Source organism: Myotis brandtii, unplaced genomic scaffold (assembly GCF_000412655.1).
Source record: "Myotis brandtii unplaced genomic scaffold, ASM41265v1 scaffold238, whole genome shotgun sequence".
In the NCBI taxonomy this organism is placed as follows: Eukaryota; Metazoa; Chordata; class Mammalia; order Chiroptera; family Vespertilionidae; genus Myotis; species Myotis brandtii.
In genome coordinates, this window is record NW_005358983.1 from 235,539 (window position 1) to 262,852 (window position 27,314).

A 27,314-nucleotide genomic window follows, 5' to 3' on the forward strand; every position below is an offset into this window, starting at 1 on the left:
GTGGCCTGGTTTGGATGATGAATTGCATATTCCCCCAAATAATAAGAGTTCTCAGTGGGTACACCTGGACCACTCACATCCGAGTTACCTAATATGGGGAATGTGTGTGCATATTAAACATTAATCTTGGGGGTGGGGCCTGGGAATCTAGGGTCTACAGCTCTTCCCAGGCGATTCTGATGTACTTTAACATTTGATTGCCACTGCATTGGATGACCTTCCAGAGTCCCCCCAAACCCAAAATTTGAGGACATCTATCCTTGGTTTGGAAGACTCTTTAGGACAAGGACATGACTCTCCCTACACAGATATGAATTTTACAAGGCTTGGACTAGGGTGAGGCAGCATGAGGCACAAGACACAATATGTGTTTAAGGAGGCACCCACTCCTGAGGTCGTGCAAGTGCAGGGTCAGCACCTGAGAGTGAGTGCCTCCTTAAATGATGCTCCATGGTCCTGGCCCTGGCTTCTCCAAGCATACACACTTGCACATATTCATTCACACACAGGTACCTGCTCACACAGCCCACCTCCCCCAGCCCCACACACTCACTATGCAGAACTAGTTTGATGAGGCAGAATCCTCCTCGCATGGCTGCCGGCCGCCATCTTGGCTGACAGTTAATTTGCATAAGGATATGCTGATTAGCCAATGGGAAGGGTAGCGGTCGTACGCTAATTACCATGTTTCTCTTTTATTAGTGTAGATAACAGTATGAAGAATCTGGAGATAATGAACAAATAGAGGGTGAAGTATTTTTTAATCCTTTGTTAAACTTGTATGCTCCTCCCCTGCCAAAGACAACTTTTATCTTTTTTTAAAAAACTTAGCTAGACTACTGAGAGCAAAAGTGCTGGGAAGTCATTCTGTCTGAAGTCTCAGTGTCCCCTCAAAAATAAATTAATTAAAAAGAATGCATCCAAATTTTCTAATATGTTCTCAAACATGCACCATCTCATAAATTCTTGATTAAGCCTCAAGGGGGCTCTATGATCTTCTTTCTAGGTTTTGTAATGAAAGTCCTAAACCATTGGAGTTTAGGACTTTCAAATGTTTAAACTGTGTTCTAATATTTCTTTTGAACAATGTGTAGGATAGTATACTTAAAATTATGTTTCTTTATAACATACCACAAAATCTACAATAGGCCCTATAACTGAAAAATATTCTGTAACCAATTCTTGACATATAGACTATTCAGTGATGGCGAACCTTTTGAGCTCGGCGTGTCAGCATTTTGAAAAACCCTAACTTAACTCTGGTGCCGTGTCACATATAGAAATTTTTTGATATTTGCAACCATAGTAAAACAAAGATTTATATTTTTGATATTTATTTTATATATTTAAATGCCATTTAACAAAGAAAAATCAACCAAAAAAATGAGTTCGCGTGTCACCTCTGACACGCGTGTCATAGGTTCGCCATCACTGTTCTATACCATGATAGTCATTCCATTGACAGATACTTGATAATTCTCAACCTGGTTTGGTATTTTGCATAGATAGTATATGTCTTCGTGCATATATAAATTATTTCTAGACAAATGTAAGTCAGATTTATATCTAATTTCCATATAAAATAGACTCATTTTAAGTATACTGGTGGATGAGTTTTGGTAAATACATATACCTGTGTGACCACTACCACATCCAGATTTAGAACATTCAGTCACTCATCCACTCCCCCCTAAAAAATCTCTTTTGTCCACTTGCAGTAAATTACTCCCTGTATCCTGCAACTATTGATCTCCTTATGTCAGTCTTGCCTGTTCTAGAATTCCATATACATGGAATCATATAGCAGTAATATTTTGTATCTGGTGTCTTTTACTCAGCATGGTGGTTTTGAGACGCATCTATATTGCTGCATGTCAGTTTGTTACTTTTGTTGTTGAATTTGTGTGAATGTCCCATAACTTGTTTATTCATTTACATGAGGACATACGTTGGGTGGTTTTTTAATTTATTTTGGAGCATATCTATAGGTGCACGTCTGTAGAGTATATACATAGGAGTAAAATTGCTCCGAAGTGTTATTGGATATGATTGTCTTCCACTTTGGTAGGCAATGCAAAACTGTTCCTATAAAGTGATTGTGCATTCCTTTTGTTTCAGACCCTCTACCACATTGGGTTGTGTATATAGGTGGGTGTATAGTGATATTTTATTGTGATTTTAATTTGTACTTTCTGAAGACTAACAAAATCGAGCACCTTTTAATGTTTTTATTGGTTATTGACCATGCTTATATCTTCTTTTGTGTGGTGCCTTTTCAAGTATTTTACCCATTTTTTTCTGTTTGTTGTTTTGAATTACATTTTCTGCCTTTCATAATGATTTTTAAAAGTTATTTATGGACTGTGGGTATGAGCCATTTGTTGAATATATCTTCTCCCCTTCTACCTGTTGCTTTTTTATTCCTTGATGGTGACTTATGAATAAAAGTTTATAATTTTAATTTATTCAAATTACCAATGTTTTCCCTTAGGGTTGAACTTTTTGTGTCTTAAGTCACATGAAGATATTCTATTTTATCCTCTAGCTTTGTCTGGCCTATCACTCTGGGATTTATAATCTGCCTTGAATTGGTTTCCATATATAATCTGAGGTAGGCATGAAGTGTCGTTTATACTGTGTGGATATCTGAGTGATCTACTTATTAAGGAGACCATGCTTTCCTCATTGCTCAATATTGACATAATTGTCTTAAATGAAAATTGGGTCTGTTTATGGACTCTATTCTACTTTTATCTGTCTTTATATCTAGTACTTATTTATCCTTTTATCAGTAACATAGTGTATAACTACTACAACTTTATAATAAATCCTGATACCTGGTGGAGCAAGTCTTCTCACCTGTTCTTCAAAAGTTTCTTAGTTATTCTTGTTATGTTGCCTTTTCATATAAATTTTAGAATTGACTTGTCAAATTACATACATATGTGGGCACGCGCGTACACACAAACACACACATGCACACATTCACTCACTTCTGTAACTTTTTTGCATTGACTCTATAGATTAACATAGAAAGTATTGGCGTCTTTGTAATATTCAGTTTTCCATATATTCTTCCATTTAATTAGATTTTCTTTAATTTTTCTCAGCAACGTTTATAGTTTTCAATGTGCAGATCTTGCTCATATTTTAATAAATTTATCCCTTAGCATTTCACAATGAAAGTTGTCTTTTCAAACTATTTTTTTCAGTTGTTCATTGCTAATATTTAGAAATATTATTGAACTCTAAAAGTATTTACCTTTTATCCTTGTGCCTTGCTAGACTTACTTTTTTGAGAAGCTTTTTAGTATATTCCTTAGGATTTTTGGCTTACCTGGATACCTTTTAATTGTAAGATACCTTCCAATCTGCATACCGTTCATTTCTTTCTCTTCTCTTATTGTACTGGTCTGGACCTCTGAAATAAGGTGAATATTGGTGGGAGAGCAGACCTTCTTGCCTTACTCCCAATCTTAGGTGAAGCCATTCAGACTTTAACCATTAATTATGATGTAGGTTTTTCATAAATGCCCTTAATTAGGTTGCAGAAATTTCCTTCTATTCCTAGTTTGCTGAGAGCTTTTTCATGAGTGGGTGTTGAATTTTGTCAAGTGTTTTTTTCTGGATCTATGGTCATGAGCATGCGATTTATCTCCCATATTTTCTAAATTTGGTGACTTACATAGATTTTTCCATGTTAAACATATTTTATTTCCTGTCATGTGCTTATATTATTTTTTATTTAATCCTCACCCAAGCATATGATATATTTATTGATTTGAGAGAGAGAGAGAGAGAGAAAGAAAGAGAGAAAATCGAACCGCAACCTTACTTGGTAGAAGGGATGGCAGTTTAACCAACTAAGCCACCCAGTTGGGGCTATCCTTTTTATATATCTCATTGGATTTGACTTGCTTTTTCTTAATTATTTTTGCATTCATGTTCATGGGGTCTATTTATCTAACATTTATATGTAGTTTTGTTTTTGACTCGTTTGGTATCAGTAATACTGGACGTAAGAATGAGTTGGGAACTACCCCTCCTTCTATATTTTCTGAAACAGTTAGTGTAGAATTGGTGTCACATTTTTCCTTAAATGTTTGGTGGAATTCATCAATGAAATATCTGGACATAGAGTTTTTGTGGGTAGGTGATTAATTACTAAACTCAATTTCTCTAATAGATATAGGGATATCAAGATTTTCTATGTATTCTTGTGTCATATTTGCTAATTTGTATCTCAAGGAGTTTTTCAATTTTATCTTATTTATTGGCATAAAGTTTTCTTAGTAATCTGTAGTTATCGCTTTCATGCTCATAGGATTTGTAGTGATGTTCCCTCTTTCATTCCAGATATTGGTAATTTATGTCTTCTGTCTCTCTTTTATTGACCTTCTCTGAGGTTGATCAATTTTATTGATCATTTCAAAGAACTAGATTTTGGTTGCAGTCACTTAAATTTTGTTCATATTTTATTTTATTGATTTCAGTTCTTTTTTTTTATTTATTTACTTGCTTTTAGTTACTTGGACAGATAAGTATATGAGGACAGGTGTCCAGATCTTTACATTGAGAGGGAAAACTAGATAGAAGTCTTTCATATTCTGGTAGGTATTCATTATCCTCTGCTTCCACAGTGTTTTCCTCTGGCTTGCTGTTAGGTTGTATACTAACTAATTGCTTGTAAAGTCTCTCCCCCAGGACTATCAGATCTTTGAGAAAAAAAAGTCTTATGTATTTTGATATTGTGCTCATAGAGCCAGGCAGGCTTTTTATTCAGTATGATAAAACTAATAACAAAAATACTGCATATATACTGAAATCTAGTTAGAAAATTTGCTTCTCAGATGGGTATGGATGGGGTTTTGAAATTGCTTTATGTTCATACTAGCATTGGGCAAATATGTTTGCTTTTGCAAGTTATGGATATGAGAAACACTTGTAAAATTCTTTGAAATCTCTTCGTTTACGCTGTTCAGAAAAACACATTTGTGGAATTTGCCCATTCTGTTTATTTAAAATCAAATTTACTTTTGAATATATGTTTTTCTACCTAAAAGAATGTATGTCTCTATAATTAATCCTTTTACATATCTATTTTAACCTATTTTTCCCCTTTCCTTTAAGCTATTTCCGTGAGAGAAGAAATGGTGCTACCTCAACTGGAAAATCGGTGACACAGCACAGTGAGTCTTAGCATTTCAAGTCTCTGTAAATCATTAGCACTCATTGGATGTTTTTTTTTTTTTTAAATATATTTTATCTATTTTTTACAGAGAGGAAGGGAGAGAGACAGAGAGCTAGAAACATCGATGAGAGAGAAACACCGATCAGCCGCCTCCCGCACATCTCCCACTGGGGATGTGCCCGCAACCCAGGTACATGCCCTTGACCGGAATCGAACCTGGGACCCCTGAGTCCGCAGGCCGACGCTCTATCCACTGAGCCAAACCGGTTTCGGCCATTGGATGGTTTTAAATGTGTTTAAATCATGATGGAGAAGGTAACCCACCTGAGGAATAGGGACTAATGGGAATGGTGTCTGCTAGGGTTCATACTACTTCAGACACCTTTAAAAGTGAGTGAATGAAAGACAGTAATAGACAAACAGACACCTGGAAATTTGCACATGGTGATGTAAAAAGATTTTTTTTTTTTTTGTACAGGTTTCATTTATCATTAGCCGCAGTTGAAGGCATTTAACTGAATTAAGTGGTTTCTGACAGTTTGAGCTACAGAACATAGATTATGGAAAGTAATTTTTGCCATGGTAACAGGAAAGGGCTGACATCGCTCTGGTGAATTGATCACTGACAGGGGCTTTTCTTTTTTTCTGAAAATTCTGTTTCCACAAATTCAGGAACATTCTTCTCAACAATAAGATGGCAAACAAATACTTGCTACTGAGCCTTTAAAAATTATTTTGCCCTATCAGAAAATGAAAGTGTTGAGAATTCTTTCTTGTAGATTGGTGTAGTTCAAAGATGGTGGCAATTCTTTTGAAATAATTTATTTACAGATGTATTAGTAGCTATGGAATCAGAAGGATTATATTAAGTGGATTCTGGTTTTTTGAGTCATATAACATCTAGTTGTTCTGATAGTGAATTTTTAATAATTACTTATTGAAAGTTATAATAGAATTAAGATTAATTTTTTGCTGTTATACTATTCTCTTATTTAGGAACTAGAGGCCCGGTGCATGAAAATTCATGCACTCGGCGACAGGGGGGGGGTCCCTCAGCCTGGCCTGTACCCTCTCGCAGTCTGGGACCCCTCGGGTGATATCCACCTGCTGGCTTAGGCCTGCTCCCTGGGGGATCAGGCCTAAGCTGGCAGTCAGACATCCCTCTGGCGCTGCTGCACTTGCAGCCGTCAGCCTGGCTTGTGACTGAGTGGCACTCCCCCTGTGGGAGCTCACTGACCACCATGGAGCAGCTTCTGCATGAGTGTCTGCCCCCTGGTGGTCAGTGCGCGTCATAGTGACCAGCCATTCCTGGGTGTTCCACAGTTAGGATCAATTTGCATATTACCCTTTCATTATATAGGTTTAACATTAAAAATGACATCATGACTGTGGGGTGTATGGGTGGAGGTGGAAGAGGTATTGGGGGGGAAACGATGATGGGAAAAATAAAATAAAGAAAAAAAATGGCACCATGACAATTTCCATTGTATACAGTGGAAAATGTGCTTGGTTAAATTAATGTAGATCTTAGAGGTTAGCAAGGACATATATATCTGACACATCACACTTTAAGAAATAGTAAATTTTTACTATTGTACAAGTGAGGGTATATATAGCGAGTGCTACATCACGAAGAGTTTATTTGGGGGTAAGAATTATGAGCATAATTTTGGACCCTCAGAGAATAAAACTTAAGTTGTGATATTGCTTTAAAATAAACACATGCCTTTTAAAAAAACAATGTTTCCCATTATTTACATCTTTTCATTCTCATCCTATAATTTCCCCAAAAGATTCAAATGAGGAGAATTCATCTTCCATCTTTCCTTATGGAGAGACCTTTCTCTTCCAGAGACTAGAAACTTCCAAGGTTTGTTCCATTCATTTTAATTTTTTTCATATTATTTACTCTTCTGTTTATACTTGCTGCTTCATTTTCCTGCATGCTGTTTGAAGACTGTGTTATGTTGAAGAATGAAATTTTCAGTCAGTAAAATTCTATTCCATAAAATCATGATAAAATTTTGTCTTTAAATATATATTACAAAAACAAATTTTCAGTTTGATTTCAGAAATAAGGGTTAGTGTGTGTTCAAAGTTTTGTGCAAGAGAAGTTAAAAAAAATCATAAAAAGCAAAAGCAAGCAACCCCTTCTCTCCCTCCCCATTTGCTTTGCATTATACCCAAATACAGACTTCTAACTAGTTACATATCTTAATTATTCAGTTTTAGTCTTTTCTCTTCAGTATCTATGATCTTTGCTATTTTATTTCTTGGTCATGATAAAAAAGAAGTTAGAAGACAAAAAATATTGGGAAAATAAAAGTAAATAAATTTTATTCTTGGTTAGCATATTCTGTTTTTTTTCTTGAAATGATGAGTTATTAATGATTGAAATTAGTTATTGAAAAAAGCATCCAAAGGCTACTGTTTAATGGAGTCTTCCTAATTACATTGTTTTTACTGATAATTGACCTAAGCAATTAGACATTTGGATAATAAAACTAAACCCAGATATTGTGGAACTTTGTAGAATATTGAAACCCTAAAAAAACTGTATGTATTTTTTTTAATAGAAAAAGTCTATAAGGAATGAATTTTGGGCCCATGAAGAAACACTCAAAGGGAAAGCAACAACTGAAAGAAACTCTTTTTTTGTCCAATCAAGGTATGAAGTCATGACTAATGATGATTAATTCTTTGGAATAAAATGTTACACAATGTTGACTTCTTGCTCATATTATGTTTCGAAGAAAATAGTTTACATTGGTAAGTTCAAATCTTTTTTGATATTTTTTCCATTGATTTTTGGAGAGTGGAAGGGAGGGAGGAGAGAGAAACATCGTTATGAGAGAGAGACATCGATTGGTTGCCTTCTGCTCGTGCTCTGACTGGGGCCAAGGATCAAACCCGCAACTCAGGTATGTGCCCCTGACCAGGAACTGATCCTTCGACCCTTTGGTGCATGGCCCGGTGCTCTAGCCACTGAGCAACACCAGCTAGCGCAGCAAATCTTTTCTTTTTAAATGCGCCAATAGCAGAACTCATTTTAATAATTGAATTTAGAGTCTGTAGACCAAGTGTGTTCTGTGACAGATTACTTTGGTCTTCCTCTAATTTGAAACCACTCTCCCCTTCCCAATGTGGCAAATATGTGGTGACTGTGATTGCATTTTAAGGATTAGAAGAAGTTAGTTAATCTAGAGGAGAAAGGAGCAGTGGAAAAAACTCTATGTGAGTTTTCACAAATGTAACTTAGTATTTTTTTATTGGTCGTTCTGCATTGACAAGTGGCTTGAAAATTACCTACTTATTTGGATCACACATGAAATTAATCAGAATTTCTAAGGCTCCAACATAAATTTTGTTTTTCTCTCAGCTTTATTAGGACTTGGTTTACTGGTTCATTACTTAGCATTCGTTTTAGCTTCCATTTTATCCTTCTCTTTCTGAAGGCTAACACTGTTGTGGGTTTCCCTTCAACAGTTGAAACTAAACTTAAGGAAAATAGAAAAACTTAAGGAAGATACTAAAATCCTAGTTCAGCAAGCACTTGATATGACTCTATTATAATGCATAACGTGGAAGGGGCCAGGCTAAATCATTCTTTAAGGAAGTTCTGGTTTTTAGAACACTGTATCCAGAAGAATGTAATTGGACCCCTAAACATGTTTTATTGATTAGAAAAAAACCTCCTTTGTGGGTTATAGGTTTTATTATACATAAATTACTCAGTGACTCTGTTTTGTCATTCCTGAAATGTATAGCAATATGCTTAGATATTATGAATGTGTTCCAGTAAATAGTATATGCTACACCACTCTTCTTAGTGTAACCCTGACCCTTTCTCATTTTCTAGCTAGCAGTGCGGTCTGGTTCTTCCTCATTAGTGTTGCAAAATAATACTAAAGCTCTCATCAGTCAGGACTCCCTGTCCTATTACATTGTAATGGAACATAAGGTCCTGGGAGTGGAGAGTCAAAGGAGAGGCAAGGAGTTTAGAAGAAAGATCTCCAAAAACATAAGTTAGTCGTTCATGATGTTGCCCAGGGACCAGGGTTGGGCTGGCTGCTTAATGGTGCTGGTGAAGATGTTTAAATTGTATTGCAAAGAATACAGCCAGTCTCCCGTGCTTACCACCTGTACCCAGCCCCCAAAATAAGCAGATAGGATTAAATGATACACAAGAAAAAATATACTACTTCTAGTAGTGTTCAAATAGGTCTTAGGATAATGAGAGATTTGTATTTAATTTTCTTGGAAGAATTTTAAAAATTATCAGGTGGATTAATTGAATGCTAAGATTTTCCTGGTCTGAAATTTCTGCGGTGGGTTGTTTATAAATGTAAAAAATAACCGATGGCTTAAATGGCATAAGCACTTTGAAATGTTTACACTATTTTTTTTCCCTTTAGCATATATGATAACAGGAAGGAGAATGTAAGTGAAGACAAAGTGGAAGATATTTGGGTACCTCGAGAGGACAAAAACAATTTTCCGACTGGCGGAGCTGCAGATTCAGAATATTCAACAGTAGAAGAATGCTTTCAGAGTTTAAAAAGAAAAAATTCAAAGGCATCTAAGTCCAGGACTCAAAAAGTATTGAACTTGGACCCTGTTAATAGGCACAGTTATCCCTTAAGCTCCACAAGTGGAAATGCTGATTCATCAGTCATTTCCTCAAGTCCAATATCTCCTTATGCCTGCTTTTATGGATCGTCTGCGAAGAAGGTTAAATCGGGCTGGCTAGACAAACTCTCTCCTCAAGGGTATGTATTTGTTCATTTATTTTAATAAGTAACATATTTTCAAAAATTCAAGTTTATCCATTTCTAAACCTGCAAGGTTGCTACTAACCCTCCTTCCTTCACCCCTCGTCACCATGCATACAGATTGTTTTTCTGGACTTTCAACATGCTTTTGCAAATGCTGTTGTTTAGACATAAGAGAAGCCTGTGGAATATGCTAAATGGAATGAGGGGTTAAGGGGTGCTGAAAAGCAGATTAAAACTGGAAGTTACGATTTCACCTCTAGAACCTTAGGGTTAGTTTCTAACTTTGCACCAAAATTCACTATTGTGTCCCAATTTGTAGCAAAGAAAAAAACAACACAGATTGAGTTAGTATCACTCAGGCCACACTGTTTGGCTTTTGCTCATCTCATAACAGTGTTCTGTTTGGGAATACAAGGCTTATTGTAGTTAAGGGAAGACACGTCATTGTTAGATTTCAGCCTTCACTGTTATTAATATATTGTTTTGAATTTTGTATGTTGCACAGAAGGTCAGAGTTCCCTGAATATTATACTTTTAAAAAAGACTTATCGTTCCTGTTTACAAAGAAACTTCTGTCCCTTAAGCATTTTATAGTACTGAGAAATCTTTGGGGAGGGATTATGTTTAATTAGAATTGTTTTCTAGCATCTTGATTTTGGATGTCTTTTTGCAATATTTATCTGAAATGTTCCTCATGAATCATTAAGTTATTTTTGTATTAAACCTCTCCTGTTTAAGTAATTAATGTGGTGGTTTTCGCTGCTATTTCTCTACAATGTGCTGGTTTTCTCTGCTATCCCCCCCCCCGCCCCCCTGCAAATGGTCATCATTTCCAGAAGGCCTTGGTTTGACCTGAAATAAATTTTATTAGCAAATAATTACCAGAAGAAGTATCAGTTGCCTAGTGGGAGCAGGTATTGCATGTCTTAAGAAAGCCAAAAAACCCCCAAAACTTTTATGGCTTTTAATTATATGGTTAACATTTCATATGATTGCATCCTTCTAGCAAATTAGATGTTGAATAAACCAAAGTACTTCTTGTACCAATTACTTTGTCTCTCTTCTTCCTGGTTACATTAGGATGATAAAGTAGTCAGCTGCGTCTACTTTTCATCAGTCATCAGTATTATTGGTAAATAGCAAAGTATGAGTCAGCACTCAGATCATACACAGGGTGGAATGAAGGAGTGAGCTCGCATATTCTCAGCTCTTTGATTTCTGTAAAATTAAGCGTTGAGGGAGATCCGAGTGGGCTTCCAAAATATCACTGGAAGGTTTTGCAGACTCTGGGTACAGAGCCCTCAGCAGCCATGGTTTCCTGCGTATTCTCTGGCGGCACCTTGCTCTTTACGGGGTTGGCATGTTTATGCTCCAGGCACCCTGAGAAAGCGTCACCATTATTGGCCACTCCTGGGACAGGTAGAACATTTTCTCCCTTCTCTTTGTCAGAACTCTGGCTTTTCCTTCTTTCTCTTCTGAATCTGCCTAAGGTTAGATGCTGTAAGTTTTCTAGATTTATATCTCTCCATGTTAGGAGAAATAATTGAGTTTTCTGGCTTAAATTGTTTTCCCCCGAAGACCAGGAGGAATGGATATAGGAAAGAAAACAAAGGAGTTTGTTATAGCACCAGGAAATTTTTTAAAAAATTTCTCCAGGATTATATTGCCATGACTGGAGAGAAACAATGTGTCACTGACCAAGAAGCACGTATTAGACCAGAAGTAGAATCTGAATTTTTCCTTTTCCTAATTAGACTCTGGCCATTGGAAGGGTGTTTAAGATGCTCATTAGTTAGACAATGGGTACCTGCCCATTCCTTGTGCAGAGGTTACCGAGCTGTGCGTAACTCACGGTCACATGTTGCTTTGGTGCGGGTCGCACTGGTTTAGAAGACATTCTGAGTTCCAAGAGAAGGTATTAGCAAGCTTTTTCTGTAAATGGTCAGATGATACATATTTTAATCTTTACAGCCATGTGATCTGTATGGGGTATCAGCAACTCAGCAGTTGTAGCGTTAAAGCAGACATAGAGGCTATGGGAGCCAAAGAATGAGGCTTTTTCAATGAAACTTTATTTATAAACACAGACAATGGGCCAGATTTGGCCTGTGAGCCATAGAAGCACAAAGCAGATGAGATGGTTGGCTAAAATCTTATACCATCTTCTTCCATCTCCCCTGGGCCCCAAATAGAAAATTATAACCTGATAGATCACAAAATAGAGAAACACTTTTCTATTTCTCTAGAAAACTAGAAGAAATGCGAAGCAGGAGCCCCCTCCTGGACCTTTGCACTTGTTCTTTCTGCCTGGAATGCTCTTACCCGGAGAGTAATAGGGCTTGTACCCTATCCCCTTAAGTGCTTGCTCTAATGTCTGCCTCCAAATTTGAAGTTACCACTGCCCCTCCCCCACCACCCCATTACTCCCGTAGTTACTTTAGTTTTCTCTGCCCAGCTCTATACTAGATGACTTATCTATAATAATAAAAGCATAATATGCTAATTAGACCGGACAAAGCTGAGGCTGTGAGGGAAGCCTGTGTCCCAGGTGCCTGCCAGTGGCTGGAGGGAAGCCCGGGTCCTGGGTGCCTGCTGGTGGCCGGGGGGAGGCCCTGGTCCCGGGTGCCAGAGGGAAGCCGGTGCCAGCAGCCGGGGGAAGGAAGGCCTACTCTTGCACAAATTTCATGCATCAGGTCTCTAGTTTATTTCATATATGTTCACTGGGGACAGCATCTAGATTGGCTTTTGTTTACTGCAGTATCCTCAGTAACCACAATGTGCCACGCGATAGATTCTTTAATATTTATTGTCGACAGAATCAGTAAACTAGCATAAGACATCATTTTTTGTTTACATTTTTCTAGGGATTTTGTGAAACTGAACTCTGAACACTGTTGAAAATCTGCAGGTGCCATTGATGGCGCTAATGTATATTCCCAGAGCAGTGGTCCCTCAGTGTTCTCCTTATAATTCTGTTTCCTCCTTGGAGACACTTACATGTGTTGTCAAAACACAGTTTAAAAATAAATAGCCACACTCAGTTATCCTTCTCCAAATATTGTTTGAAACTGTTCTCAGTCATGAGTGACATTAAACAAAATAAATTCATAATCTGGATTTATTTCACATGGTTGAGTATCTATTTGCTTTTGAAATGAAAATGCCAGTTCTGAATTAATGAACAGTATGTAAAAAACCACCAAATATTTAGTAAGAAAATAATTCTGTAACATTATGCAACTAAAGAAACACTGATCCCGGCTGGCCTGGCTCAGTGGTTGAACATCAACCTATGAACCAAGAAGTCACGGTTCGATTCCCGGTCAGGTCACATGCCCAGGTTTAGGCTCTATCCCCAGTGTGAGGTGTGCAGGGGATGGGGGTTGATGGATGATTCTCTCTCATCATTGATGTTTCTATCTCTCTCTTCCTCTCCCTTCCTCTCTGAAATCAATAAAAAAAATATATTATTTTAAAGAAATACTGAAACATTTCCAGTTGAGCTTAACGTATGAAGTTTATTTAAAAATTTGAATGATCCTATATAATAAAAGGCTAATGTGCAGATCGATCAAACGGTGGAATGACCAGTCGCTATGACATGCACTGACCACCAGGGGGCAGATGCTCAACACAGGAGCTGCCCCCAGATGGTCAGTGCGCTCCCATAGGGGGAGCGCGGCTCAGCCAGAAGCCGGGCTCACAACTGGCGAGCTCAGCGGCAGTGGCAGGAGTCTCTCCTGCCTTGGCGTCAGCGCTAAGCCATCAGTCAGACATCCCCCAAGGGCTCCTAGACTGTGAGAGGGTGCAGGCTGGGCTGAGGGGATCCGCCCTCCGCCCCTGAGAGCACGAATTTTGTGCACCTGGCCTCTAGTCTAATTATAATGTAGCTTGATACTATTGCTTTATAAAATTGTATGGAAGAAACTTGATAGAATGTTGAACTTGGGTCTGTTATTACAACTAGGGCAAGCAGATGAAAAACTTAATAAATGGTACCTGTTTTAAAATACTCACTGAGTTTAGAGGATAAAAAACCAATATGCCCCTCTTGCCTTTTCTAGCTGTAATTAATAAGCTCAAGCATTTCAGCAAATCTGAAAAGATGCAAAAATGAACAATTGGATATAATTTATTCTAGCATTTTCCAAATATGTAATTCAGAGGAAGAATCCTGTGAGTTCTGTAAAGAGGAGAACGTGGTGTCATGTCTGTACCCTTTGTGGGAGATGCACATATCAAAATAGCCAAGAATGTCTGCAATAAGGAGACTCTTTTATCTTTAGTTTGCTGTTTTCTACTGATGTTTGTGTGCTCAGCATAATACACTGAGCATATTTATAAAAACTACCGTATATCTCCAGGAACTCATAGTTTACTTGATAAGTTGTTTTAGGACTTTCTTACTTAGCTAAATTCTCTTTTTTTTAAAAAAAAAATTATTGATTTTTGAATCATGGAGAAGTATCATGTGGTTATGTAAATCTGGGGCAGCAGAAGCTGAATGCATGAGGCTGATTCAGCAATTTGAATGTACACTAGCTAGAGAATTTATGGAGGCATGCAAAGATAAGTGAGATGTGTGCGGTCCTTTTGTGTGTCTTCCATTTAGGAAATTAGAAGTAAAACATAAAGACAGTATATAATAATAATGGTACAGACAGGTCAGGTCCATAGAGTACAGAATTGTGGGGTTACAAAGGGATTGTTGAGAAAACATTTCTTCAAAGACCTGGTCCGGAGAAGTAGCAGTTCAGTTGGTCTTTGGAAAATGGATACATTTTGAACTGGCATTTTCAGATGAAATACTTTCTGGCTAGAAGGAGGGGAGGAAGGACACGACTTGGGGCGATATCTGGAGGATCTGCAGTATGTGAGATGGATAGCAGGGTTAAGCTGGGGTTATTTTATGGGAGATGCAAGGTTGGGCACTAGGCTGAGGAGGGAGAGACTGCCAGTGACTTGCATGTTCTGGTTGGACAGAAGACTGGGGCAGAGGGAAAAGCCAATGGCCAAATACCAAGACGAGGTCAAAGCCCAGACAGTGGTTAGGCGTCGGCTCACCCAGAAGCCAGTGGCCCATGTTAAATATAGGGATTCTAGAATTCCTGGTACTTTGATATTGGACTTCCTGCACCAAAATGCTGATAAAATGTAGCTTTTTCATTTCTGGGAAGTGTCTTCAATTGCACTTTTGAACCTACTTTTGTGTTTTGTTATCCTATATTTAATATGGAAAGCAGTTTCTTACTTTTGACTGTTCTTTTTATAGTATGCTAGTATTGTTCCATGAATGCAATATATTCTCTTAATATCTCTGAGGATATTAATATGTTTTTTTCAAGTTTTCTTCTCCAGTTGAGTCTGTTTCCTTTTTTGAGAGGGAGGGGGGGTCATTCCCATCTTTTACCTTAGACATGTTTTCCTCAAATGTTTTGTTAATCTTGGGCTGTTGCTTTTTAAAGTGAGATATTACACAGCTGATTGGAACAGCCTCTGGTGGGTATGGCTGTCTGTTTTTCATGAGATGATGTTCCTTGGAGTCCCCTCATGCCAGATCTTTTAAATGAATTCCCTTGTTGAGGGTGATAAAACGATAAACAACTTTTTGGGAACTTAATAGGGAAAGTGGACTTTGAGCATAATTATTTATGACACAAACTGTCATTGGATTGTTTCTTTTTTTTTTTTTTATTAAATTTATCGGGGGGACATTGGTTAATAAAATTATATGGATTCCAAGTGGACAGTTCTATGATACATTGTCTGTATATTACATTATGTGTTTACCACCCAAAGTCAAACCTCCTTCTGCCACCATATATTTGACCCCTTTTACCCTTTACTCCTCCCCATCTCCCTTCCCTCTGGTAACCACCATACTGTTATCTGTGTCTGAGTTTTTGTTTGTTTGTCTTTGTTCATTTTTTGCTTTCAGTTTTGTATCCTACATATGAGTGAGATCATATGGTTCTTGACTATTTCTGCCTGGCTTATTTTGCTTAGTGTGATATTCTAGAGATCCATCCATGCTGTCACAAATGGCAGGATTTCTTAGCTTCTTATGGCCGAGTAGTATTCCCCTGTATATATGTACCACATCTTCTTCATCTAATTATCTATTGAAGGACACTTCGGTGGTTTCCATGCCTTGGCCACCATGAAGAATGCTGTGATTCTGCTGTTCTTAAGACTGTCCCCTGCCTTCAGCCCTGTCTTAGTCTCCTCATGCAGAGCCCCGTGTGACCTTCTACATGGAAGAAACTACCTTTCTGTTGAGGAAGAGGAAGGGCAGTTTTCTAGCTCTGCACAGTGAGGGAGGGATCCTGGGATGCAGCGAGGAGAGCACACACCTCTTTAATTGCCTTCCAACAAATGTTTCTATCCTCAGCACCTCATTGCCCTTCATAGTCACTTCCCCAAGTGTCTCCACCTCCTGAGATTTTTCTGAGATTTTGTGGGTAATTGGTTTTCCTCTTGCTGTGACCAGTCGCAGGCTTAGCAGTCAGCTCTCTGAAGCCTCCGAAGGCAGTCCCTGTCCTTTCTTCTGCTTTTCCACTTGCTAAATATCGCTGCTATCATCTACTCTGGTCAGTGTTGGTTCGTAGGTATTTATTTTTATTTGCTTTTTTAATTGTTTGAAGTTTTGGGAGAAGTAGAGGTAAACAAGCTTTTAAGTGATCGTCTTAACTAGAAACTGGTTAAATGTTGGGTTTTTTTAAAAAATAGAGTATGACGCCATAAAATAAAGAAGTGTGAATCTTTTAACATAGCTTTTCATATGCCATATCATGTAAACACTAGGTTCTTTGTAAATATTGTAAAAATTGGTATTCACACACACGTTCATGCTTTTTCATTGACTTTCCAGGGTCCTTTTAGCACATACTCATGTTTTATTAGCCGCAAGTCGTTTTGGCTTATATAATCTTTGAAACTCTCATTTGGGTTTGCTTAAAAGTGAGGAAATGCATTTTAGAATAGAAAAGTGCTGGTGTTTTAGAGAAATATAATAACTCCTTGGATTTCTATCTATAAAATACTTTATAACTAATACTGCACTATTAAAAGCCTCATCCTTAAAAGAATAATTAGGTAAAATAATAATTAGCTAAGTAAAAATGAGTGAATACATCAATAAAAGTCTATATTTTGGGGAATTATAGTAGTTTCAAAACATACTGAGTCTAGTTAGGGTTAGAGCAGAGAATACGATACAGTGTGCACATAATGCTATAGGATTATGTAAACAAGGCCCCTGAATCTGGTAAAGCATATTAGTCTCTTTGTTCTTAGGTATTTTGTAGAATGAGTGAGAAGTACTTTTGTGATGGCTTAAGAATCATGAATAATAAAATCCATACATCTGACTTAGTGCCTTGGAGGTTCATTCCAGCTGGGTGATAGTTGAAGGTGACAATTCGGTAGCCTCTGCCACCTTGGATTGATATCATTAGTTAGCAAGCTTGTTTGATTTTGGGATTTTTTTCTCTAAGCTACCAGATGTAATCTTAAAAAATTCTGCTGACACTTTGGAGTGATATTAAATAGAAGTGCCTCTGTGTGAGCACTTAATAAATGTAGTTTTAATTGTATATGCACTGTTGTTAAAAAAGAATTTTAAGATACATGATTTTGAGACAACAAACACTGACACCAGGTGGTAAGGTGTGTTTATGAAAGCCACTGAAACTTTACACCCCCTGCCCTACCAGAGCTCCAGGGAAGAGTTTGTCGAAATCCGTTCAATAACACTGCACAAGCCTTAGAAACTATTTTAAAAAAGCTGCTTAAAGAAATGTTTCCCTTTAGAACCCTAAAAACAAAGGAGGATAAAACCAAGGCTAATATGTTTTTTGTCTGCTTTACCTTTTTTCCTAAAGGAATTCTGAAGGACTTCGTAAAATTAAACTCACATATAAAAGGGTAGAGGTCAAATGTTATTGCTGCCTAAAGGGATGTTCAGGATTTCTTGCTGTAAACTGTGCTAGAGTCAGGTTTGAGTAGTGATTAAGAGCACAGATTGCCTGGGTTTGACTCCCAGTTACTCTTTACTTGTGTGATGTAGGCAAATTATTAAACCTAGCAGTGCCTCTGTGCCTGTATCTGTAAAATGGGAATAATAATATTTCTTATCTGGTTATTTGGAGGATTAAATGAATGAATAGTTGTGTATGGCTTGCAACAGTGCCTAGAACAAAGCACTATGTAAGTGTTTGTTGTTTTTTATTACCAAGATTATTGTGCCAAATAAATTGCTAATTGACTAAGGCTTTAATATCTCTATGTAATAATTCATCATTATTTCAGATCTAATTTGTGTTGTGTGATTATTGGTGATGTTGCATTTCATACCTTGTCTTTTTTATTTTTAACACTTACTAGCTGTTAAAAGATATTTAAGGGAAAGGCATAACTTATATCAGAGAAAATATTTAAAGTATTTTAGCAGTCTCTAATTGTGTGTAGTAAATTAATTTTACATAATTCCAGTGGAATTAGTTACCTGATGTCTAAAAGACTTTTATAAATACATGAGAGAAATATTTAACCATTACTCAGAAATGATAATTCTTAAAACTTTAGTATTCAGCAATATATTTATTGATTTAAAATTGTACATTGACATTTAGAAACACATCCTTCTTAAGCTATTTCTTTTAATATTTAGTTGAAATTTTGATTAATTTGTAGGTTTTAGCAAATCAGAGTTTCATTAGGTAAAAAGGGGAATAATGGCCCTAACCCGTTTGGCTCAGTGGATAGAGCATTGGCCTGCAGACTAAAGGGTCCCAGGTTCGATTCCGGTCAAGAGCATGTGCCTTGGTTGCGGGCACATCCCCAGTAGGGGGTGTGCAGGAGGCAGCTGATCGATGTTTCTCTCTCATCAATGTTTCTAACTCTCTATCCCTCTCCCTTCCTCTCTGTAAAAAATCAATTAAAAAAAAACCATGTCAAATATTTATCTCTGTCAATTGTCTCTCCTTCTATTTTTCATCAATTTTAACTCTCTATCCCTCTCCCTTCCTCTCTATAAAAATCAATAATATATATTTAAAAAAAGGGGGGGGGGAAATAATGTAAAAAAGGATCTAAGTGTAAGTTCTTTAATTAACCAGTTATTAGAATTCGCTATTAAAGTTCACATGCAGAAAATAGCTAATTGAATGTTGACACATTTCATGAGCAAAATAGGTTGTGTATATAAATTTAGTTTTAGAAACATCTTAAATTGACTAACTTGCATTTTAAATAGGAAAGTACCAAATGAATACATTTTTAAGAATGTATTTTAAAAATGTTTAAAATATATTTTAACATTGCATGGAAATTAAAATGATCATTTTTTTTCATGTTTTCTGTAGTGTCTAATTTTTCTTTAATAACAAGGTAGTTTTACAGAGCTTTTATACGGTCATTTCATGACATGATCTTTAGTATTTGGAAAAAGAAAAAAACAAGGTAAAGTGTTTTAGTAATGTTTATTTTCTCTATATGAAATGCAAATTGGAATTTTTCACTGAAAAATATATTTGTTAAATATTTATTAAGCACATTTTATTTGCTAGGAACTGTGGCAATTGTTAGTTTTACATTGATAAACAAAACAAATCTTTTCTATATTCAAGTATCAAAGATCTATCATGGGAGATGGATAAAGCAAAATAGATATATAATTATAAATCTGTGAAGTCTGATTCAAGAAATGGAGCAGGAGACCCAGGGGACCTGAAGGATCCATCTGCTGGCAGGGATGGCTACTCAGAGGGAGTGACTTTCAAGCTGAGATCTCACGGATAAGGAGCCAGCCACATAATCATGTCACTCATTCATTCCACAGATGCTTTTTTTTTTTTTTTAGTGCCCTATTTCTCTCTGGGTTAGTTGCTGGTCATACAGTAGAGAATGAAACGTTCTTGAACTTTGTCCTTGTAACACATAAGGGCTGGTGTTACCAGGAGAAAAGACGTTAAGCACGTAGACAAATATATATTTATAATGGGAGATTGTATTCAGAGCTATGAGGAAAAAGAGGGAATAATTTTGTGATCTGCTCTGAATTGGCTTATCAGGGGAGGAATGTCTGTGTAGGCGGTATAGGTGAAATTCTGAAAGATAAGGAGTAGTTAGCAAAGGGAATGGAGCGATAGTGGAAGGTTCTAAGGCCTTTATCGCCATAAATGTTGATTACTTTTATAATAAAACAGATTATTTTACATTACTGAGCTTTATTTTACCACCATTCTCAATGTAAGGCAGGTGGGGCTCAAACAAATCTTGTCTTACAGAATTACTGTGGAGTCCTATGGGAAGATGTGTATTTACACGCCTTTAAGTATGACAGAGATCAGCATGAAAGGAATGCGCTGTGATTTTGTTCAATGTATTATTATTGTGTGTTTGTTTAATGTTCTTTACTTTTTAATTTTAATGCTGGGAATTTGAAGAACTCTTGGGTTGTTGAAAGAAGTGAAAACCTGTTGTATGTTGCAATGTTAAGAAAACCAATTGCAAATCATTAGAAGTTAAGAAACCGAAAGAAGAGGGAATAAGATAGAAAGAAGGCTGGATAGTTAGTTGTAGTTCTATGATCGTAAGGTCTTTACATGTTCTTATTATGTCATAATTCGGTGCTTATATGTGAAAATGTTGTCTGCACTGATGAACTTTGAAACTTTTCTCCATTTGATCCGATTTTCTCTTATTTTATTTTAAGCGGAATAAATTGGCTAAGGATGAGTGTGGGAGGCTTGCTGCATAATAGATGTGTGGTACTCAGGGAAAAGCCCGGAAGGAAAGTTTTCTACACATTTCTGAGGTGTTTTTTTTCTATCTTTAAATCTTCTGAAAACCACAGAAAGTCATGCCAATTCCTTATCTTAAACATGCCAGAACAGTGCAAAAGGAAAAGATAGACAGTGGTTTTTCTGTCTTTGTGTAGGTGAATTTTTTTCAAAAAGTTAGTTTTCTTATCTGTGTTAAACGCTAAAAGTATCTGGATTGTGTCAGTCCACACTGAGAGGTCACGTAGAAAGTAGGATCTTCAAAACCTTTAGGATTGTCTGTCTTCAGGAAAGGAGACTGAAACGAGACAGAACAGAAAAAAGACCACGCAGAAATGGTTTTTTACTTTTCCCTTGTAGCCAGAAAAAGGTTTTTTTCTTTTTTAAGCTTAACTTGGAAACCCGTGATTCCGTTATTTTGCTTTGTTTCTCATCTCAGTATCCTTTTTAAATGGCATTTGCCTTTCATATGATTCTTTTTCAAAACATGTTCATGAATTTTGGATGATTGTAAATGATTCTCTATGTGGACAGGGCTTTTTCAGCTTATTAGATCATAATTAGTTTATCTGTATAAAACCCAGTTGACAAAGCTTTATTATTTTAGCAAAATATTATTCATTCTCTAAAGCAGAAATGGAGGTAAAATAAATGTTTTAAGCTTAATGAGGGATGAAAAGTTCTGTTACCTTCATGAAGGGGAATGGGTATGCTGATAGGGTGTCTGACAGTACTTTGTGTTGCACTCAACCTTACAAACGTGGGTGACAACAGTGTTAACAGTGTCATTGTTTTAGACTCCTATATAGGTGATTAGAAAGTGCCGTCACACACATTTTTCTCTTTGTGTACAATTGCCAAACTGTGCATTGTTGTGGCCTATTGTTTTCTGCATTAACAGCAAGTGCAGTCACATTACAAACATATTTAAAATTCCAGTTCATGGTACTTAAATGTAAAATAACAATTTCATATGTTTTACAGAAAACGCATGTTTCAGAAGAGATGGGTGAAATTTGATGGCTTTAGCATTTCTTATTACAATAACGAGAAGGTAAGTACATTTTACAGTTTTCAAAGATTGCTTTACGAATCCTAAGTATACTTCAGTAAACTAAGCAATCAACTTTTGTGTTTGTTTTTTTTTGAGAACATGAGTTGGATTATCGCATGAAAAGAATTATAATAGGGTAAAACACTCTTCGTAATTTAACTTTTTCTTGAAACATCAAATTGGAATAAAAAACACACACTTTAGATACCTAACAGTTATTTATGGAGTATCTTGTATAGCCTATAGAAATTGCTGCAAGCAATATACAGATGAACAAGGATATGCCTTTATCCTAGAGAGCACTAAGCGGTGTTTGCAAAATTACATCATGGTAGGGGATGGCAAAGCAAGGAGAGTTACTCCGAAAGGGCTTGTGGAAGAAACAAAGAAGGTTTCTTGCATGGGATTTCATTTGCTATTTGTCTTGAAAAAAAGAATGTTTGTACTTGGAGAAACTAGAGAAATGTTCGTGTGAAAAGAAACTAGTGGGAACAGGACTGATAGCAGAGGGAACAGTGAGATGCTCAGATGGGAAATCCATGCTACTATGGATGTAGTTTTCTCCAAATGGGGGATAGTGTTTGTTAAGGAAACTTGTGGGAGATGGAACTGAGAAGGATGTTTGGAGTTAGAACTCACTGAAAAATCTTGATAATTATGTTACAACTAGAGGCCTGGTGCACAAATTCGTGCACAGGTGGGGTCTGGCTGGCCTGCCCCGATGGGGGCTCATCGGGCAGGGCCGATGGGAGGGAGGGGCCGTTGGCAGTTGGCTGGCTGTCCCCATCCCCAATCAGGGTGTTGGGGGCCGATTGGGGGCTGGAGCAGGGGTCGATCGGGTCCCAGATCAGGCTGGTTAGATGCTGCAGTGCTTGTCATAGCCGCTGGTTGTTCTGGTTGTTCTGCCATTCTGGTCGCTGGGCTTTTATATATGTAGATATTTGCACAAATGCATAGTTAGATAAAACAAAAATTAAAGATGCTAACAGTTGTCAGATCTAAATGGAGGATACATGGGTATTCATTGTACTAATCCTTCAACTTCTTTGTGTTTAAAAATTAATTTCCTTAATCAAAGGTTGGAACCTAAGAAATATACCATATTTCAGTTAAATGAAATCAGACAATTTTATACCTTAACTGTATACATTATTTGAACATACTCATTTAACACTTATCCACATTCTCTAATTTATAATCTAACATTATTTTTCCATTATTTAGAGATTTCCACTGTCTAATATTGGTGATATTTGTGGCTTGAATAGAGATTTATATTCCCTTCCATATATTGGTTCTTCAGTGCTGCAGGGCAGAAGAGAATATGGTTTTAGACATAAGATAACACAGGGCATAGTATAACACTAAGAATGACAGAGGGCAACCCGCTTGGGTCTTCTCCCTGCAGCAGGGAGCTTTTCTGTAATAAAACTTTGTTTTTGCTTAAAAAAAAAAAAGAATAATAGTCTAGAGAAGTGCTAATTGCTGGATTTCACTTTACAGTGGTCCAGATAAAGCTCAAATAGGTTTCAATACACCTCTTGGAAATTTGCAAGATAGTGAGATGAATATTTTTTAATAGCTGGTTTTCTGCTTTAACTACGGTTTTTAGTTTATTTTTGTATTTGATTTATTATTATTTTTTTAAATATGTTTTTATTTATTTTTAGAGAGAGAGGAAGGGAGAGGGATAGAGAGATAGAAACATAGATGAGAGAGGAACATCATTGATTGGCTGCCTCCTGCACACCCCCTACTGGGAATGGAGCCTGCAACCTGAGCATGTGCCCTGATCAGAAATTGAACCCGTGACCTCTTGGTTCCTGGGTCGATGCTCAACCACTGAGCCACACCTGCAGGGCAATTTGTGTATTTGAATGTTGAGACAGTTTCTTTGCCTGGGGAGGTACAATGTGGTCTCTGTATCTGATGGAATATGACCCCTAGTTTTCTTCAGTACCTGTGCCCTTCTCTGGTCTCATTGGAATGAGGAGGAAAACTATTCAGGAATGAGACAGGCTTCCATGCAATGAAGCTCTGTTGGTGGTGGTATCATTATGGCCATTTCGGGGAGAGACTTTCTAGTATCTGTGACCAACTGGACTCACTCTGTCCTTTTGAAAGCTCATTTCCAGTGCAGTGAGGGGATGAGTACCTATCACATTTTTGAATATTGATGCAATAAAATTGATGCAACTTCGGTTTAAAATTGAGGTCAAAAGTTCACCTTAAGCCCTAGCTGGTTTGGCTCAGTGGATAAAGCATTGGCCTATGGACTGAAAGGGTCCCAGGTTCGATTCCAGTCAAGGGCACATGCATGGGTTGCAGGCTCAATCCCCGGTGGGAGGCGTGCCTGAGGCAGCCATTGATGATTCTCTCTCATCATTAATGTTTCTCCCTCTCTCTCTCCCTCTCTCTCCCTTCCTCTCTTAAATCACTAAAAATATATTTTTTAAAAGTTCACTTTAAAATGAATTATTATAAATCCTTTAGCTTAACATCAAATTTTTAAAAATTCAAATTGTTGTTTTCTGTGATATTTTCCCCCTTTACTATCCAGATGATTTGGTTTATCTTGGCGAAAAACAAAACACTGGGATGGGTGTTTCTAAAAGGAGACAGTTTCTTTCCCACTTTTTTTAAAATTGTTTTTAATATATATATTAATAACATATATATTTGATTTTTTTCTTTATTGATTAAGGTATTACATATGTGTCCTTTTCCACCCATTGCCTCCCTTCCCCACTCCTCCCCACTCATGCCTGAACAAAAACAGATCCAGAGACAGAGAAACATCGATCAGACCGTCTAACCTCAGAGGGAAGACAGGGGAGGGTGGGGGTAAGAGGGAGAGATCAACCAAAGGACTTGTATGCATGCATATAAGCCTAACCAATGGGCACAGACAACAGGGGGGTGAGGGTAAAATATATTTTTATTGATTTCAGAGAGGAAGGGAGAGGGAGAGAGAGATAAAACATCAATGATGAAAGAATTATTGATCGACTGCCTCCTGCATGCCCCCTACTGGGGATCGAGCCCACAACCTGGGCATGTGCCCTGACCAGGAATTGAGCCATGACCTTGTTTATAGGTCAATGCTCAGCCACTGAGCAACACCAGCCAGGCAGGGGACACAGTTTTTGTTGTGACCTTTCAGGCAGAAGAGATGAACTGGGAAGAGGGTATTTCAGGACCAGGGAGCAGAAGGCACAGATGCAGTCTTCGCTACTGTGTCAGTAGGTGTGCAGTTTTAGTGGTCATGTGCACTGAGTAGGTCCATCTTTCAATGTTTACATGTGCACTTGGGGAGCATGTATTGGGCTTTTAGGAGGCAGTGCACAGAGTTGCCTGTTTCCCTGGTTTCCTTCCACTTTTCTCAGCACTGCTCAATCATGTCTCCGCAAGGACTTTTCATTGTGTTACTGAAAATGGCAACATCCCCATGGCCTTGATATCTTATCACCTGCCAAGAAATGGAGCTCACCCCCATTCTCACTCAGCTGTGGGCAGAATTGCCCTGTGGTTGTTTCATTGTCTGAAAGTGGTAGATAAATGACAGACTTGACATAGATATCTGTGTGTTACAGGCTCAAGGGATGCTTTAAAATTTCTTCTTCTAAAGAAAATTTCACACTCTGAAAAACATAGTCATTTTGAGCCTATTGTTGTCACTGAGTTATTTCTAAATTGTCTTTGGTCTTTAGCGTGTGTTGTTTGAAGAGAAACATAAATGCAACTCCACAGTGTTAAAAATTATGAGATTTATCTTGTAATCATCCCATGACAGATTATAAATGAGCCATTAGAGGAACTACAACTTCCTGAGGTTAAAGTGACACTGTATTTAGCATGTTAAGTACATTTTGATCATTTCTGGATAATTGTTTTTCTATTACTCTTCTATAAATACTTGTTAGATATGATTTCATTATTACAGGCATGTAGGTCAGTTGTTACTTTTTTAACGACTTGTTTTTTTAATCTCTTTAAAGAGATCTAGAGGAAGAAAAAAAATCTTTTTAAAATTCCTGTTTCTTTTTCTATAATGCTACTTGATTTTTTTCTACTGAAAAATGAGTTAATGGTAATATTTTATTCAGTATCTCACTGGACATATACCTTTATTAGCTCCTCTACCTAATTCTTAGGCAAACTGAAATTCGAGAATGGATCACCTAAAGGGTAAAGTATAAATGTTTTGGACCTTCTAGATTTTTGACTGTTTAGTCTCAACCACTTACAGCCAAGAGGGGCCCTCACACTGTCCCCAGGGGTTCTGTGCCCTTTCCCAGGTCTTAGGTTGCCTCACAATAGGGAGACATCCCCCCGACCCCGTCATTCCTGGAGCACTTAGTGATCTAGTATTGCCTAGTATTGTCATTGTAACCCACAGTTACTGGATTTCCTTTGTTAAAGCCAGTCATTTCATTCATTTCTTGGTAGTGACCTTTTCAGTAGTGTCTGGACACACTGGGGGAACCTGGAGCATGTTTTTCCTATGTTTTCATCTCCATGTTTTTGCTCTTTCCTCTCAATTTTCCTGTCCATTGACATCCATGAAAACCCTGTACAAACTTCTAGACCAGCCGTGGGCAAACTACAGCCCGCAGGCCGGATCCGGCCTGTTTGAAATGAATAAATCTAAAAAAAGACCGTACCCTTTTATGTAATGATGTTTACTTTGAATTTATATTAGTTCACACAAACACTCCATCCATGCTTTTGTTCTGGCCCTCCGGTGCAGTTTAAGAACCCATTGTGGCCCTCGAGTCAAAAAGTTTGCCCACCCCTGTTCTAGACCCACCTTTTTACCCTCCTCTGTGAATCTGTTCTTTTTCCAACTGCGATAAATGAACAAGATGCAAGAAAGGTTAGAGGGAAGACAAGCTGGAAGTGAGGAGGCAGATCAGGAGGGTGTGCAGTAACTCAAGCGCTCATTTACCAGGTGTGGGCTGTATAGGCCAGTGGAGGGGTTCAGAGAAGGACTTTAGAAACATATTAAACATGAGCTGTCAGAGTTTGGTATAACTGTGATTGATTGGACGTAGAATTTATTCATTCAGAAAATATTTATACAAAACTGATATGTGAAAGGTGGTGAGGAAAAGAGACGTGTGACCCACAGTCTGTCTGGGGAGACTGTATTAACCAAATGATCACACCGTAAATATAAAAATCATCATTTAAATTATATTTAGTAGTTGTTATAAAGGAAAGGTACAGCTTGCTATTAGCTTAAATTAGGGTTACCTGCCTGGGTGAGGACGAAGGACTGAGAGAGGAGGCTGGTCAGAAAGGCTTTCTGCAGGAGCATGTAATATGCTGAAGTGCAAAAAGTCATAGGGGCATCTTTAGTGAAGTTGGGTATGAAAAACATTCCTCAAGAAATAAGTCAGACAGAAAAAGTTAAGAACTGTATAATTTCACTGATGTGGCATATAAAACTGAAAGCAACAAATGGACAAATAAGACAAAAACTCACAGAGACAGCAGCATGGTGCTTA

At 37.4% G+C, this 27,314-nt stretch overlaps 1 protein-coding gene across 1 annotated transcript in view; it reads left to right on the forward strand.

The window, feature by feature from the left end:
• Nucleotides 1-27,314, forward strand: part of ARAP2 (ArfGAP with RhoGAP domain, ankyrin repeat and PH domain 2) — a 164,753-nt gene that overhangs the window by 23,205 nt on the left and 114,234 nt on the right. Inside the window, exons 3-7 of the mRNA XM_005866851.2 lie at nucleotides 5,131-5,189; nucleotides 6,985-7,061; nucleotides 7,768-7,859; nucleotides 9,607-9,960; nucleotides 21,735-21,804. Coding sequence (XP_005866913.1) covers nucleotides 5,131-5,189; nucleotides 6,985-7,061; nucleotides 7,768-7,859; nucleotides 9,607-9,960; nucleotides 21,735-21,804 — 652 coding nt within the window. The remainder of the gene's footprint in view (nucleotides 1-5,130; nucleotides 5,190-6,984; nucleotides 7,062-7,767; nucleotides 7,860-9,606; nucleotides 9,961-21,734; nucleotides 21,805-27,314) is intronic.